The 17592-nt window shown below is 44.5% G+C and overlaps 1 protein-coding gene across 1 annotated transcript in view; it reads left to right on the top strand.

Moving 5' to 3' along the window:
• The window catches only part of SLC6A4 (solute carrier family 6 member 4), a 162283-nt gene that overhangs the window by 121606 nt on the left and 23085 nt on the right, over positions 1–17592 (top strand). The window contains exons 8-10 of the mRNA XM_068270328.1: positions 2793–2920; positions 5567–5679; positions 16383–16514. Coding sequence (XP_068126429.1) covers positions 2793–2920; positions 5567–5679; positions 16383–16514 — 373 coding nt within the window. The remainder of the gene's footprint in view (positions 1–2792; positions 2921–5566; positions 5680–16382; positions 16515–17592) is intronic.

The raw sequence follows: 17592 nt of genomic DNA, 5'->3' as shown, positions 1-17592 counted from the left end.
GAGATTGGAGAATCGTTTGTGAAATGCATACATTCTGAAGCAGCTAATATCATTGTTCTATTCACTCTCTCAGAGATAAATGTGTATGAGGAGTAGCTATAGGCAACATACACTTTTCTAGAATACAAAGCTCGCCATGGGGTATAACAGCGGTAAAACCGCCGTGTGCACGTAGTGTACGGCAGTTTCACTGATGTTTACTAAAATAATATAGTGTGCGTTGCGCACATAGTGCAATCTTGCATTATGTACACAACATGAAGGCTGGGTGCATACATAGCAGAAACGCTAGCGTCGCGTAAAACGCTGCATATTATGCAGCAATGCTAGTCAATGGGACACAGAAAAAGATGTGTTGTACTGCGATTTACAGTATGCGTTTCGCGAATGCTGGTTTTGTTGCATATTATGCAGGATGGGCCCCAAAACGTGCATAATGAAAGTCTATGGTGACACATATGTAATACATGTATTACATATGCGAACCGCAAACGCCTGAAAATGCATGCAAAGCGCATGAAAAACGCATCTGCGTTTTAAACGCAAAAGCACTAAAAATGCAGTAAAAACGCATTACAAAGTCGCACACACCTTCATAAAACGCTGCATATTGACGCTATGTCATATGTGAACCCAGCCGAAGGAAGTTTAACCACTTCGGGACCAGCACCCTCTGCCCCCTTAAGGACCAGAGGGTGCTGGTACAGTAAACCGCCGCTTCCCGACGAATCGCTGGTAAAATCCGCTGCTCCCGCCGGGTACGACACTCTGTCACCGCCGCAGGCTGCTCTCTCTGCCATCTCTATGACGGCAGAGCGTTGTGCGCCGGTCAGGAGCCACTTTCAATGGCTTCTGACCCTGTCACTCAATGTAAGCCAATGGGAACGACTTACAGGAATGACAGGGCCAGGAGCCAATGAAAACGGCTCCTGCCCGGCTCACAGTGCTCTAGAGGCGGCAGGGCAGCACATTGAGGCGGGGCAGAGCGTCGGGAACGGGCGGGGGCGCGCGGTGAATGGGATGTAGAGTTTACGTCCGGTCAGAACTGCAGCACCCCCTGCCCGACGTAGAATCGAACTGTGTTGGTCCGCAGGTAGTTAAAGTGTGTTGAGCATAACAGGCAGGGGGCTATATGCAATTCACTTTTTCTCCTGAGTTTTCTCCTAGGAGATAATTTTTCATCTTTGATTTAAAATAACTTTTTACCACTTAGCCATTGAAAAAGTACCAAAAAGTAGTTTAAAAAGTACTAGCAACAATTATTTTGAGTATTTTCTTCCTTGCCGGTGGTTTAAATGGCATTTTATTGACAAGTTTGAAAATATCACCTAGGAGAAAACTCAGGAGAAAATGTGAATTGCATATGGCCCCGTGTGTCTTCACATAGACTGTGCTAGAAAATTAAAATCTAAAAGATGTGCCTACACAGTGTTGTTTTTCTAACAATTGGTTTAACAAAGGTTAAACCCTAATTAATCACATACGTGATCATTTCTGCTGAACGATCATCATTTTCTACATGCTACAATCAATTCTTTGAAGAGAAACAATTGAATACCGTTGAAGACCATTCAGTTTCATTGATGATAAAATCTGCATTTAATTTAAAGGCACTTGAAGTCAGAGAAATATAGAGGCTGCCATATTTATTTTCTTACAATACCAGTTGCCTGGCATCCTGCTGATCCTTCATGAATCAGTCCTGTAATGTCAGATATTGCAGCCCGGAAGCAGCCTTCCTCACTGAGTATCGCGCATGCTCAGTGAGGAGTTAGACATTATTTACCTGAAATATCTCCGCTTCCGCACCACGTACACTCCCGAAATTTTCAGGGGAGGGAGGGGACCCCCAGATCTATCTCTGTGTCGAATTGCAGCCCCCTAGCCCCGCTAGTTCCCGAGATAGGTTTGCTGCAATTAGTCTCAGGAACCAGCGGGGCTCAGGGACTGCAATTCGGCACAGAGCTAGATCCGGGGGTCCCCTCCCTCCCCTGAAAATTTCGGGGGTGCACGTGGTGTGGAAGCGGAGATATTTAGGACGTTTTATGTGGCTGCACAATTTAATGGGACGTAGGCTCCTACTGCGCATGCGGGGCTGCACAACGTGCGGGGCTGCAATAGCTGACATTACATGGGATCTAAATCGCACACCTGAAACAAACATGCGGCAAATCCAGTCAAACTTCAGTCAGAAACATCTGATCTGCATGCTTGTTCAAGGTCTATGGCTAAAAGAATTAGAGGCAGAGGATCAGCAGGACAGACAGACAATGTGCATTGTTTGAAAGAAAATCAATATATCAGCCTCCATATTCCTCTCACTTCAGGTGCCCTTTAATAATTAGTTCAATCATACATTTTTTCTTAGTGATTGGATTTCATAATGCATGACAACCGTTAGGGCTCCTTTCAACTGAAAGTCACAATCAAAAGCCCAGAGGGATGCACTTGCAATTTTTTCTATTTCACACTGTCCCATGCGTTCCGCTGCATTTTTCTTGCAACTGTTCAAATATGCAGCATGCATTGCATTTTGGGACAAATCCAATCACATTAGTATAAAATATTAGTAGACCACGACTAAGATTATAATCACGTTGCCTTTGAGATTGGAGAATCGTTTGTGAAATGCATACATTCTGAAGTATGCATCGGAATTTAAGAAATAGAAAAAGGCCTTCATTCATTATTGCAGCACACATACATTTGCTTTCTCCATCTTTTTTACATGATGCGCATTATGTTACTCCCCCAAACATGTGACTTGATTACATTTCTTCTGTGTGTTACAGAGATGCGCTGGTGACCAGCACTGTGAACTGTCTGACCAGTTTCATGTCAGGGTTTGTCATATTCACCGTGTTGGGATATATGGCTGAGATGAGGAACCTGGATGTCTCTGAAGTGGCCAAAGATACAGGTACATAGGGGCATGTCTCCGAAACAGCTGTTCATTAACCATTTCAGACACCACAAAGTTCATTCTGGGTATGTACCTGATGATGCACTTTTGAGCACCACACTCCCTTTCAACTCCTTCCTGACTTTCTGAAGTTAGGATGAGATAGTGGGTGGAGTTTAAACAGCTGTCTCTCCAATAACATTTCACTGCCATCTCTACAGGACATGAAATGATAGTAGCCAAACAGCTTTGTAATTTAAATATATTTACTGAAAGAAATTACAGATATGCAATGAACAAAGCGTTATGCAATGCCAATGAATGCAAATTTACTTTCATATGCTTTAAGAAAAAATGATAGGCTGAGTAGGCTGAATAAGAGCTTTAAATCCTAACAACGTGAGGGAGCAGAGAGAAGCAGGAGTGGAGTAACGACTCCGTATTGTTCATGATGCGTTCCCTGAGCAATGACAAGGAAATAGTGGTTCCCAGTGAACAGCAGAGCGCTCTTCTCATTACTCTCCCAGTCACGGGCCCTGGTAATGGCTTGCTGTGCACATTTCATTGTCAGGACTACTGAACGTCACATCAGTCACTGAACTGCAAACTATTTCAAATATCTGGCCAAAACCAGGAGGGGACTGTAAACAACCAGGCCTGAATCCCGTTAATGAGACGTACAACATGCTCGCTAAATGAATACCCTGGACAGAAAGAGTCTCAAGGAACGTCCTGAAAAGCAGAAACAAACAAATCAGAAGAGCATATATGATACATAAATAAATATGTAATTTTAATACTACACGTATGTAAATAATAGTGTTGTGTTTAAATTTGGGATCCTGCATTTGGAAACCCGAATTATGCCAAACATCGCACTTCTGCACCCAAGCTAGTGGACAGGGTCACCGGGAGGTCACTCGTACTTCAAATAACTCCTCCTTCCAGCTTGAAGGAGGAAGCATAGGAGTTGCGTGAAGTGTGGCGTGAGTGACCTCCCCGTGATCCTGTCCACCAGCTTGGGTGCTAAAGAGGTTGGGAAGGAAAAGATTGTGAACAGTGAGGGTCCTGACAAAGTTTTGCTGGGGGGCCCCAGGATTTATAGTTACTGTACCTCCCTGCTATGTACATTATGTAAAGAAGGTGTCAGTGCTATATAAATACACAATAATAATGATAAGTGAATTTATTTCATGGTTGCTGAGTCACACAGTCTCATCACTGCTCTAAATCCACTTTAAAGAAGGGTTAACGTGAGTTATTCTTCACACTGGCTGTAATTCCAGATCCCTTTAACCACTTGCCGACCGCACGCTTATACCGTGCGTCGGCAAAGTGGCAGCTGCAGGACCAGCGACGCAGTACTGCGTCGCCAGCTGCAGGCTGATTAATCAGGAAGCAGCCGCTCGCGCGAGCGGCTGCTTCCTGTCAAATCACGGCGGGGGGCTACGTGAATAGCCTGCGGGCCGCCGATGGCGGCTCGCAGGCTAAATGTAAACACAAGTGGAAATAATCCGCTTTGTTTACATTGTACGGCGCTGCTGCGTAGCAGCGCCGTAAGGCAGATCGGCGATCCCCGGCCAATCAGCGGCCGGGGATCGTCGCCAGGTGACAGGGGACGTCCTGTCACTGGCTGCACAGGACGGATAGCGTCCTGTGCAGCCCCGATCACCAGGGGGCCAGGTAGGAGAGGGGGGAAGCGGAATTTCGCCGCGGAGGGGGGCTTTGAGGTGCCCCCCCCCCGCCAGCCACACGCAGGCAGGAGAGATCGGACCCCCCCAGCACATCATCCCCCTAGTGGGGAAAAAAGGGGGGTGATCTGATCTCTCTGCCTGGTGTTTGATCTGTGCTGGGGGCTGTAGAGCCCACCCAGCACAGATCACATAATTCAATGCTGGTCCTTAAGGGGGGGTAAAGGGTGGGTCCTCAAGTGGTTAAAGAGGGATTGTCAGCCACAAAATCAAATTCCATTTATCCTCTGCCCTGTGTTCATTATGCAGCCTGGAACTTCACCCTGCATTGCAAGCATTCCAGTCTAATCAGAAATGTTTCTGCTGTAGTAAATCTTATCTCAGTCAGCCTTGCTCTATTTGGTACATTGCCGACAAGAAGGAAGCTTGTCATCATGGCTGAGGGCAGTTCAATGTGAAGCTGCTAAAATCCATGCTTGTGCTCACATGTTTACAAACCAAGCTAGCTATGACAGTGCAGATTTTAGGAGAAAAAAAGTAAGGGAGGAAATAACATCAGGATTGGCTCTAGTCAGAGGGAATCAAGATGGCAAATGTCAGGAACATAATTCTCTGTATTTACTATAATTAATTCACTGAAATAAAAACATGGACAGTGCAATACATCTGTTATGTAAGTAGAACAAGTAGTTATCTACTTATATATGAGGTTTTTTTTTCCTTGGCATAGTATGGCTGACCTTGCTGCTTTAAAAAAAAAACATTGTAATTTGACAGGCATTGTTCCAACATGCTCTTACTGAATGCTGAACAAAATGTAAGGGATTTTCATAACGCGAGTTTTCACAGCTTCAAAACATCCTAAAAATTGGCTACTCCAAAAACCATTGTGTAAAAGCCCTGAGTTGCAGTAATTGTGATCTTGCTGTTGTGATACACAATGAAATGACAATATTACGTCTTTTTATCCCAGGGCCCAGTCTGCTGTTCATCACCTATGCAGAAGCCATTGCCAATATGCCAGCATCCACATTCTTCGCTGTTGTATTTTTCCTGATGTTGATTACACTTGGCCTGGACAGTACGGTGAGTTCTACTTGCAATACTGGGTATTTATTATAGATTAGAGGGTAACTTATAAAAAATAAAAAATTGTTATTCACTTACAGCGGAATGAAACCCTGCATTTCTTCTTTGCTCTAATAGATTATTTACAGCATATTATATACAACCAGCATTCAAAGGGTTAAACACAGGCCTTAGAAGCTCCCCTGCAGGGAAAGCTGGACAAATCGGAACTAGAGATAATGTTATCTTGTGTCAAGTGGGAAATGTAAACAAACACTTCTCTGACACTGCAAACTCTCCTGAAGACAGTGAGACAATCAGAAAGCATTTCTGCTTACGTTAGAAGATGAATAAAGCAGTTATGAATACAAAGCAAAGTCAGCTTTCAGAGCAAAAAAAGTGTACTTTGGGAAGATATAATTTCTAAATGAATAATAATACTTATGCACAAAAGCAAATATGATAACCGTATGGCATATAAAAAGTAGGAAAACATGTTTTTATTGAATACTATGTCAGGGTTTTATACCGCTTTAAGAAAGGTGATCTCTGTTACTATGCAAATGCATAACCATCTAATGCAGCTATCTGTGAAGAGGCGGGGGACAAAAGCCACCTATAACTGTAACCTGGAGGGCAGAAATAATGAACACCTAATGCTGCTATCTGGGGGGGGGGGGGGGGCAGTAATGGCCACCTAATGCTGCTATCTGGGGGAAGAAACAATGGCCACCTAATGCTGCTATATAGGGGAAGGAACAATGGCCACCTAATGCTGCTATCTGGGGGAAGGAACAATGGCCACCTACTGCTGCTATCTGGGGGAAGGAACTATGGCCACCTAATGCTGCTATCTGGGGGAAGGAACAATGGCCACCTACTGCTGCTATCTGGGGGAAGGAACAATGGCCACCTAATGCTGCTATCTGGGGGAAGGAACAATGGCCACCTAATGCTGCTATCTGGGGGAAGGAACAATGTCCACCTAATGCTGCTATCTTGGGGAAGGAACAATGGCCACCTACTGCTGCTATCTAGGGGGAGGAATGATGGCCACCTAATGCTGCTATCTGGGGGAAGGAACAATGGCCACCTAATGCTGCTATCTAGGGGAAGGAACAATGGCCACCTACTGCTGCTATCTAGGGGGAGGAATGATGGCCACCTACTGCTGCTATCTAGGGGGAGGAATGATGGCCACCTAATGCTTCTATCTGGGGGAAGGAACAATGGCCACCTACTGCTGCTATCTAGGGGGAGGAATGATGGCCACCTAATGCTTCTATCTGGGGGAAGGAACAATGGCCACCTACTGCTGCTATCTGGGGGGAGGTACAATGGCCACCTAATGCTGCTATCTGAGGGGGAACAATGGCCACCTACTGCTGCTATCTGGGGGGAGGTACAATGGCCACCTAATGCTGCTATCTGAGGGGGAACAATGGCCACCTAATGCTGCTATCTGGGTGGAGGTACAATGGCCACCTAATACTGGTCTCGGGGGAAGGGGGAAGGAATTGCCAATGTGTGAAAGTCCTCTCAAGATGACAATCGCTGAAAGCACAGTAACCCAACATACATGGTTTAATTATGAATGTCTGAAATAATGCTAAATATAAATTTGCCTTCCTAAAACAGAAGGCATTTTCAGTAATAAAGCTTTATCTGAGCAAGACGTTAAATCCCATAATGCATCACTTCTGCTCAGAGAGTGAATATGTAAACCATTCATTTATGTCCCTGAAAAGCCAAACACAAATCCAGAAACATTGGTGCGCAGTGTGACTGTAGCCTATTTATTTTCAGAGTCATACTTATTTGTAAAATTAATAGACTATAGGCACCAGTAGAGGTCCATGAAGCTGAAAAAATGCTATTATTTTCAAAATGAAAGCAGCACAAACGGAACACAAACAAAGCAATAACCAAACACAATTACATTTTTATTTGTGCTTGTAAGGCTTGGTGGTGTATTCTCCACAGTCAGCATGCAACGCATGAGCTGGCGTGGAGGAGGTACACACACTAGCACCAGGAAACAGGCTATCCCTAGTATAGTGGAGGGGAGGACTGACTCCAATAGGAGATTGTGGCGCACAGAGCCGGTGCAGATCTGACAGCCACAAACAATGCTTTCGTTATAACGTCTCAGCGCAAAGTAGCGCCGAGCGCATAAACCAGAACTGAGGAGATCAGGACAGGTAGACAGAATGAACGCTTGCTAGCTAGCGGCTACTTAGCGACAGCAAGCGTCCAAAACCAGACAGACTGGAATGAGGCAGCCAATGCGATGCGGCGATGGCGTGCCTCACAAAGACAGGACAGGACAGTCAGAAAATAGCAGGATCAAGAAAGATGAACGCAACACAGACAAATATACAATAAGTATGTTTTCCTAGCGTATTACAATTACAGCTATCAATGAAACTATTTGTAACGTCTGACTAACATATGTATATATCGGCAATGAACCGATATATGACATAAGCAGGAACGCTGACTAGAAATAGAGTAACACAGGGAACAGGACTCAGAAGGATTCGCTATCTCTTCGCAGAGATGAACGCAATCCACAAACGGTAACAGAACAGGATTCAGAAGGATTCGTTATCTCTTCGCAGAGATGAACGCAATCCACAAACGGTAACAGGACAGGATTCAGAAGGATTCGTTATCTCCTCGCAGAGATGAACGCAATCCACAAACGGTAACAGAACAGGATTCAGAAGGATTCGTTATCTCTTCGCAGAGATGAACGCAATCCACAAACAGAACCAGGAGCAGGGTAACTACCTCAGCACGGGTGGTCACGGTACGCGCAACCTACCAAAACGTGCTGGAAAGCTGACTAACTGCACACAGGATATAAACAGTTCGTGTACGTATACATCAGCGACACTGATGTATCAACGTAACACAAATACAAGGAAAATAATAAACGTGCTGGTATGCATATATATTGGCAATGAACCAATATATGATGCAAAGACCAGCAAAGTATCTTTAGAACAAGAAACACGATCGAGGGCTGAAGCGACAGCAAGACAGACTTAAGCTGAAGCTATGAAAACCCAAGGAAACCCTGCAGGAAGCAGATCTTTATACTGAGGTCATCCAATGGGAGCAGACATGCAGATTCCCACACAGGTGAATGATAATCAGTCACAAGCTGACAGCAGGGAAAGGCAGACAAAGCTATGCAGCTTGCATGGAAATAGATCAAAACTGCCTGAGCTGCAGCACTACTGCTTCCAGCAATACCTGCTGCAGCAGCGATCATTACAGTACCCCCGCCCTTAAAAGCGGATTCCAGACGCTTTTCAAAACTGAAATTCCCAACAAAACAGTCCGACTGATAATTCATGATGACCGGGACAGCCCGGCAAGACCGAATTCCAGAATCAGTCCCCACAAGACTGGACCCATCAGAACCAGAACCTATAGAACCATGTCCATCAGTACTACAAGCCCCAGTGTGACACCCATCAGAACCATGATTTCCAGAAGAAAGCCCTCCGAAACTCCCTGAGCGATAGCCACCGCCTTCCAGGAACCGTTCAGAAACGCCAAAGCCTTTGCAATGCCCACCGGTACTGTCTTTACCAACACAAAACCCACTGTTGAACCAGTCCAAGGCACCAGGACAAGTTTTCTCAGAGACCTCCCAGAACACCTTGAAGCTCCAAAGAGATCCCCATAGGTCAGAATGCCCCTTAGGCTCACATGGAGAACTATCAAGAACCCCTATGGAACCTAGGGCAATTCCCGAGTCAGGGCCACAAGGACAAACATCAATATCAGGGCTTTCAGGGACCAGAACCATCTCTGGGCATGCAGGCAGACTGGCAACATCAGAACATGTTCCCACTAAGGAAGCATCAGAGCACGCTAACACCTTAGACACACTTGGGCATTCTGGTACACAAAGAACATCTGGGCACACCGGCACAAGAGAAACCTCTGGGCATGTCAAGGAACTGTGAGCCTCAGGGTCAGCCAAGACAGGACCAAAACCAGGACTGGCCAAAAAAAAATCATCATGACTAGACTTCGCAACTACTGGATTTTTACACGAGAATGCAGGATCAGACTTAGATGTCGCTGATTCCAGCAAAGTCAGTAACAAATCAGATTCAGGGGCACTAACAAGACAGGACAAATCTTCTGATGTATGCACTGAACCAGATAGGGACTCCACAACTACCTCTGGACTGGACAGAGACTCATCTAATACACTGGATTGGAGCTCATGAGGCGCTGCAGAACAAGTCAGTATTGCAGCAGCCCCCACTGGACTAGGCAAAACTGAGGAATTCCCTGGACAGGAAGGGGACTCTGGAACCTCTGCCACAGCGGCCAGAGAACCAGAATCTTTCAGGATACAGGGCTGGGTTTCAGGAACACTCATCAGACCGGACTGAAATTCTGAGATTTCTATTATTTTGACCAGAGAATCAGAATTATCCATGTTACAGGGCAAGACTTCTGAAACATTCAGAGGACAGGGCTGGAGTTCCTCGGCTGTTACAACACTGGAGAGGGACTCAACATTGGTTAAATCAGACTGTGTACAGGGCAAGGTATCTAACACAATTGCTGACGAGGACAATATTTCAATGGCTTCTGCTTTGCTGGGCAGAAATTCACCAAGTTTTATTAGAGCAGACTGTAATTCCAAAACAGCTGCTAGACAAGTGAATATTACTGCAACACCAACTGAGGTAAGCAGTGCCTCAGACCCTTCTGCTAGAGGGTTTGAAATATCCAAAGTACTGGGTGAAGCATAAGACTCTGCGACCACAGCTTCACTGGACAGGATCACTGAACAGTCCATATTGCAGGGCAAAACCATGGAAGCACCTGCTGGACAGCATAATGATTCTGTGACCTGAGTTTCATTTGAGAGATCTACTGCACAATTCATGGTACAGGGCAAATTTACTGGAAGATTTTCTGAACAAGGTAATAATTCTGCGATTTCAGGTTCACATAGCAGATGCTCTGAGCTATTCATGAAACTAGAGCGAGGTGTAGAAACAGGAAGATCAAGACACAATGTTTGCGCATCTGAATCACCATTCATTTGTAAAATTGGAAAATTCAGATGCCGGGGTTCTGATGTTTCTAGACAGGATTGCTGGGACTCGGAAACTGATGTAGTGCATCTATTGGCATCTGCTGGATCAGACAGGAGTTGAACTTTATTAACACAGGTAATTTCTGCAGAAGTATTTGCAGAGGCAGGCAAGATTTTTCTGGTGTCTGTTTCACTGAACAAAGAGTCATGACTACTGGCTAGGCTGGACTCGGAAGTCAGCAGGACCTCTGGATTCTCTGCTGAGAAATTTGCGCAGGGCAAGGTTAAGAATGTATCAGTGGCTTCTGTTTTACTGGTAAGTAACACTGAGTTATCCATGGTACAGGGTGGAATTGCAGGAACTTCAATTTCACACAAAAAGAGCTCCGAATCACCTGCTGAATCAGCCAAAGGTGCTGAAGCAGGCGGGTCAGAACGCCAAATTTGCGAATTCGGAGTCACATAAAAATCATCCAAAATCAGTTCCCACACATCAATCAATGGAGCCACAAAGTCATACTCACACACACCAGTTTTTATTAGGTTATAGGCAGACTTAATGCATGCATTCAATACTAATTCACTTTTTGCACTGTAAAATTGACAAAATGAACTTGAATCATTCTTCCATTCATTGACCAGAGCTTCCATCTCTCCTTTCTCAAATGGAGGATTCCAAGCATACTTAACAGGCAGATCATGGTTTGCAGATATGATTGTAGCAGGGACATATATTGGGTTAATTAGCAGGTGATTGGCAGATTCCTTATTCCTAAGAATCTCCAATACCTGTAGCAAGTGCTGAACTGTAGTGTATGCAAACTTTCCTTGCTTCACAAATAAGTTGATTTGTTCAATACCCTGTAATATCTCCTCATAATCATACTCAGATAATTCTTTTAAACAAAAATCTTTATTTTCCCTAGCCAGTGATGAAAGTTCATTAGTAGTTTCATAAGTCCATTTAACTCCCCTGAAAGACAATTGCATTTCATTATCTGTTAATGGCAGAATCTCATTATAGGTCTCAGTCGCTAAGGATAACGATTCTGCAGATTGGACACGTTTCTTAGAACGTTTGCGTTTTGCCTTTGACCCTGCCGTTTTTGGTGATTTATTCAAAGCTGCAGGAAAATTATCAGTAACACTTTCTGCTTGCTGCTCATTCTTGCAAGCAATTGAAGGAGCAGCTGATTGGCCTGCTGCCAGGAGTTCATTAAGAGGAAAAGGCAATGGATCTATGCGCAACCAGTTATGGATCACAAACGCTAGAAATTCCAGCGGTCTCTCTTTCAAATCGGAATGATTGAGAACATCAAATGCCCACTGGAATAATTCCCCTTTAAACAAAATATAACTTAGTTGGAGTGCCCAGGTTGAAACAGGAGTCGCTTGGAGATCAGGATTGGTCAGGAACCTGGCACATTCAGAGAAAAACTCATTTTCTGTTTCAGAGCTAAGTTCTTCAAATTTCTTAAAGGAACAGGAACCATAATTAACAGTGTCATACTTTCTGGGAATCCCCCCCACAATGGGGATTGGTAATGGGGTTTTCATAATGTAAGGCTTGGTGGTGTATTCTCCACAGTCAGCATGCAACGCATGAGCTGGCGTGGAGGAGGTACACACACTAGCACCAGGAAACAGGCTATCCCTAGTATAGTGGAGGGGAGGACTGACTCCAATAGGAGATTGTGGCGCACAGAGCCGGTGCAGATCTGACAGCCACAAACAATGCTTTCGTTATAACGTCTCAGCGCAAAGTAGCGCCGAGCGCATAAACCAGAACTGAGGAGATCAGGACAGGTAGACAGAATGAACGCTTGCTAGCTAGCGGCTACTTAGCGACAGCAAGCGTCCAAAACCAGACAGACTGGAATGAGGCAGCCAATGCGATGCGGCGATGGCGTGCCTCACAAAGACAGGACAGGACAGTCAGAAAATAGCAGGATCAAGATAGATGAACGCAACACAGATAAATATACAATAAGTATGTTTTCCTAGCGTATTACAATTACAGCTATCAATGAAACTATTTGTAACGTCTGACTAACATATGTATATATCGGCAATGAACCGATATATGACATAAGCAGGAACGCTGACTAGGAATAGAGTAACACAGGAAACAGGACTCAGAAGGATTCGCTATCTCTTCGCAGAGATGAACGCAATCCACAAACGGTAACAGAACAGGATTCAGAAGGATTCGTTATCTCTTCGCAGAGATGAACGCAATCCACAAACGGTAACAGGACAGGATTCAGAAGGATTCGTTATCTCCTCGCAGAGATGAACGCAATCCACAAACGGTAACAGAACAGGATTCAGAAGGATTCGTTATCTCTTCGCAGAGATGAACGCAATCCACAAACAGAACCAGGAGCAGGGTAACTACCTCAGCACGGGTGGTCACGGTACGCGCAACCTACCAAAACGTGCTGGAAAGCTGACTAACTGCACACAGGATATAAACAGTTCGTGTACGTATACATCAGCGACACTGATGTATCAACGTAACACAAATACAAGGAAAATAATAAACGTGCTGGTATGCATATATATTGGCAATGAACCAATATATGATGCAAAGACCAGCAAAGTATCTTTAGAACAAGAAACACGATCGAGGGCTGAAGCGACAGCAAGACAGGCTTAAGCTGAAGCTATGAAAACCCAAGGAAACCCTGCAGGAAGCAGATCTTTATACTGAGGTCATCCAATGGGAGCAGACATGCAGATTCCCACACAGGTGAATGATAATCAGTCACAAGCTGACAGCAGGGAAAGGCAGACAAAGCTATGCAGCTTGCATGGAAATAGATCAAAACTGCCTGAGCTGCAGCACTACTGCTTCCAGCAATACCTGCTGCAGCAGCGATCATTACAGTGCTGAGTTTAGGGATGGAGCTCATCACCAGTAGCTCTTGATGTGTGTTTGGTTTTTCAGGGACACAAAGGAATGATTTGCATACTTACTCACTGTTCAGAAGTGATTCAGACGCAATGCATGATGGGAGTTCTTTCTTGTATACATACGGTGTACTGATTAATTGCAAACATTTTTATTTAGCATGGCTTGTTAAGTAAGATGGCTTTTTAGGTTATGTTTAATCCCTTATACAGTTATGGCCATTCTGGTTCACCATGACTTCACTATGTACCCTTTAAAACCATCAAAAACAATAGATAACTGTCATGATATGACATGAGGATTCTCCATAAACAGTGAGCAGACATGGAATCCGATGATGAACACTTTATTCTGAAGCATTTGTAAGCAAAGTTACATCCACAGAGTAGCATACAGCTTTCACCCAGCTGTCTCACACCAAACTGACTGTTTCTCTCTCTCTACCAGACAATAAATTAGGATGGTCAACAAACACACCTCAAATGTAATCAAGTGATAAGGATAAGGCCAGTCTGCTAACACACAATAGAACAATAGTATATCCCCCACCCGACTCCAGTAACACAATCACAGCAAACAAACAAGGCAGGAACAAAATACATTAAACAAAAAATACAGTTATTACATATCATACATCACATTCCTCCCCCCTTACATTCCTGGACCCCCAGGTGATCCCATTAGTTGGGGGAGACTGAGGTACAGGCACGTGGCAAATCTGTCCACCTGCTCCGTCTCAACCTAGGTGGGAATTCATAATTAATTGTCCTCGCTTTTGTATATGCCAGTTCAACTTTGACTCGATGTCCACATACAATTTGTCCATTCAATTCGAATACAGCCCTTGCTGCATCTTCTGGATTCTCAAACTCCACAAAGCCAAATCCAGGTGGACTCCTGGAGACCCAGATATGGCGCACAGGTCCATAGTGGCAAAACACTCGCCCCAACTCCCACTTGCTGATTTGGCTTCCCAAGTGTCCAATGTACACCTTGGAATTTGTCCTGCAAGCTCCGTGGGACTGGGCACAGTCAGATGAGTCACTGGTCAAGATATTATTTGACAGACGAACATAATTAATCCCTCTGGCATTGTCTTTTTCCGCTACTGTTCTTAAGAGTGGGGAAACGCCCGAGGAGTTAGTTGCCACATTTCTACCATCAGTGGGCTGAGGAAACTGAGCAGTTCCATTGTCTGTGATGACATACGGGCATGCTGCTACCAGGTGCTCAGCTGACCCACAGCCAAAACAGGACTTCCTCACCTTGTTCTTTGTAACATCTGAAGTGGCAGAACTCCTCTCTGGAGTGGTAGGTCTGGGCTCTACACACGATGCTGACCTGGATGCTTCACAGACACACGAATCCTCTGGAAGATGACACACCTGAGACCGGTTCTCCACAAACTGATCGGCCAGCTTTGCAGCCTCCCTCATTGTTGGAGGGTTCCGATCCAATACCCACATTTTCAGCTCTGGAGGACAGCAGCTCAGGAATTGTTCCCTCAAACACAGTTCTTTTAAGTCTTCCAAAGTCCTGAAACCACTGCCCTGAATCCACTGATTAAATACATGATGCAGCTTCGCTCCGAACTCAGTAAAAGAGGTTTGTGAGGTCTTACACAGTGATCGGAAAGACTGTCTGTATGTCTCGGGAGTTTTGGCATACCGAGCCAGCAATGCCCGCTTCAATTCAGTAAAGTTCATTCGTTGTGCCAGAGGGAGCGATTTAAAAGTGTCGCTGGCCCGGCCAGTCAGCTTTCCCAACAGAATGCGATGCCACTCACTGGTTGGGATACAATGTGTCTCACATATCAGTTCAAAGGTTTCTAAGTAGGCATCTACTTCCTCTTTACTTTCATCAAACATGGGGAATAAGGAATACAGTCTGACAGTGTCCGTATGTGGCTGCGACATCCCCCCCTGAGATCTGTTCACATTCTGTGCTATCATCTCACTCAGCACTCTGAGCAATGTGTAAAGCATGTCCTCACCTCTGGCAACACCTTCCTGGGTCTGTTCCTGAGACTGTTCCTCCGAGCCTTCATCGGTCTGCACTTGTCCACCTTCACTTGGTGCCTCACCATTACTGGCAGCTTGTATCCTCTCCATCAAAAGTTCCACAAGCTGAGGTTTCTTCAGGCCATCAGGTTGTAAGCCCCTCTTACGGCATAATTTCCGAAGGGTAGTGATTTTGAGCTCTTGCAGCATCTCCTCCATGCTTCTGGTCTTCCAAAGTCTGCTCTGTCCCAGCACTGCTCACCAATATGTCATGATATGACATGAGGATTCTCCATAAACAGTGAGCAGACATGGAATCCGATGATGAACACTTTATTCTGAAGCATTTGTAAGCAAAGTTACATCCGCAGAGTAGCATACAGCTTTCACCCAGCTGTCTCACACCAAACTGACTGTTTCTCTCTCTCTACCAGACAATAAATTAGGATGGTCAACAAACACACCTCAAATGTAATCAAGTGATAAGGATAAGGCCAGTCTGCTAACACACAATAGAACAATAGTATATCCCCCACCCGACTCCAGTAACACAATCACAGCAAACAAACAAGGCAGGAACAAAATACATTAAACAAAAAATACAGTTATTACATATCATACATCACAATAACGTTTAGTGAATTGTGCATTTGTTAAAACTATGACTTAACCAATTTCTTCAATTATTATGAATCCCTTTGGTTAAATATGGTTTTCTTTTTATATGCAGTTTGCAGGTCTGGAAGGAGTTATAACAGCGGTTCTGGATGAATTCCCCCATGTATGGGGCAAGCGGCGGGAAATTTTTGTCTTCCTTTTAATTGCCATCTGCTATCTGGGGTCTCTGTCCACCCTGACATTCGTAAGTATGGAACTCTCTTAGATAGTGTTATTACTGGTAATAATATGCATTCATTTTTGTTAGATATAGATTTGGCCCTTAGATTTACTAAGACGGAACCGCAAAAGTGAAAGATTTTAGAAAGGCTAACTAAAGCCAAAGTGGAGAATTAAAAAAAAAACAGTTTTGTAGTTCTGCTTGCCTGCAGCTGTACACCTATCCATACAGGTTGTTATTGTGTAAAATGTGAATAAAAATAATTGTGATACAACTTAAACTTATTCTGGACGATTAAATTCCTAGATTTGATAAAATCAAATGTGCTCATCATCATACACTACTTGTTGGGCACAAGCCTGCTACCGGCACTGAAGCTTATTTAATGTCCTATGTTCCTAGCTTGTACAGAACTTTTAGACTTACTCGAGAACAAACCATAGAACCTGGTGTGCGCCACCCCAAGTCCTGGCCCTGTTTTTAACCTATGCTTTCCACTCTTTTCCCTTGTTTTTTTTTCTGTTCCTACAACCACAAGCCCTAACATTTGGCCTGTTTATGAATGGACCTCTGGGAATGTGCAACTACACTGTCTCCTGAGATATGTTTTTGCTTCCGCTGCAAAAGTTGCAGGACACACCGGCATTACTGTTGCTCTTTCGTTACTCCTCATTTGTACTAAATAATTAAAAGTAATGTAGCTCATTTAGGTGTATGTATTGTACAGTATGTCCAGAGCCAGATTTTCCATAAGGCACTGTAGGCACGTGCCTCTAGGGGGATGAAAAGGTGTCTCACTCCTTCCCTATGCAGAGTTCGAGCAGACCGTAAATGAGAGGTTACTCACCCAGCTCATGGCATTCCACTGATGAGATCTCCCTTCAGTCAGGGGAAACTCTAGCTACTTAGTACTGAGGGTACCTCTGGCTACCTAATACTAAGAGGCATCTGTAGCTACCTGTGACGGGCAAGGGAAGTAAGTGAGAAGTGACAGCTAGGACAGCCAGCACACTTGAAGTGCAGTTTGGTGGGGTTTGTAGGTTCATGGAGGCAGAATCTAGGGTGCCAGTACATCTGTACCTATTGGCTCCTGTGATGTAAA

This window comes from Hyperolius riggenbachi, chromosome 2, assembly GCF_040937935.1.
Source record: "Hyperolius riggenbachi isolate aHypRig1 chromosome 2, aHypRig1.pri, whole genome shotgun sequence".
Classification (NCBI taxonomy): Eukaryota; Metazoa; Chordata; class Amphibia; order Anura; family Hyperoliidae; genus Hyperolius; species Hyperolius riggenbachi.
The sequence above is the reverse complement of the archived record's forward strand: the minus strand, read 5'-3'. Positions and strand labels throughout refer to the sequence as shown.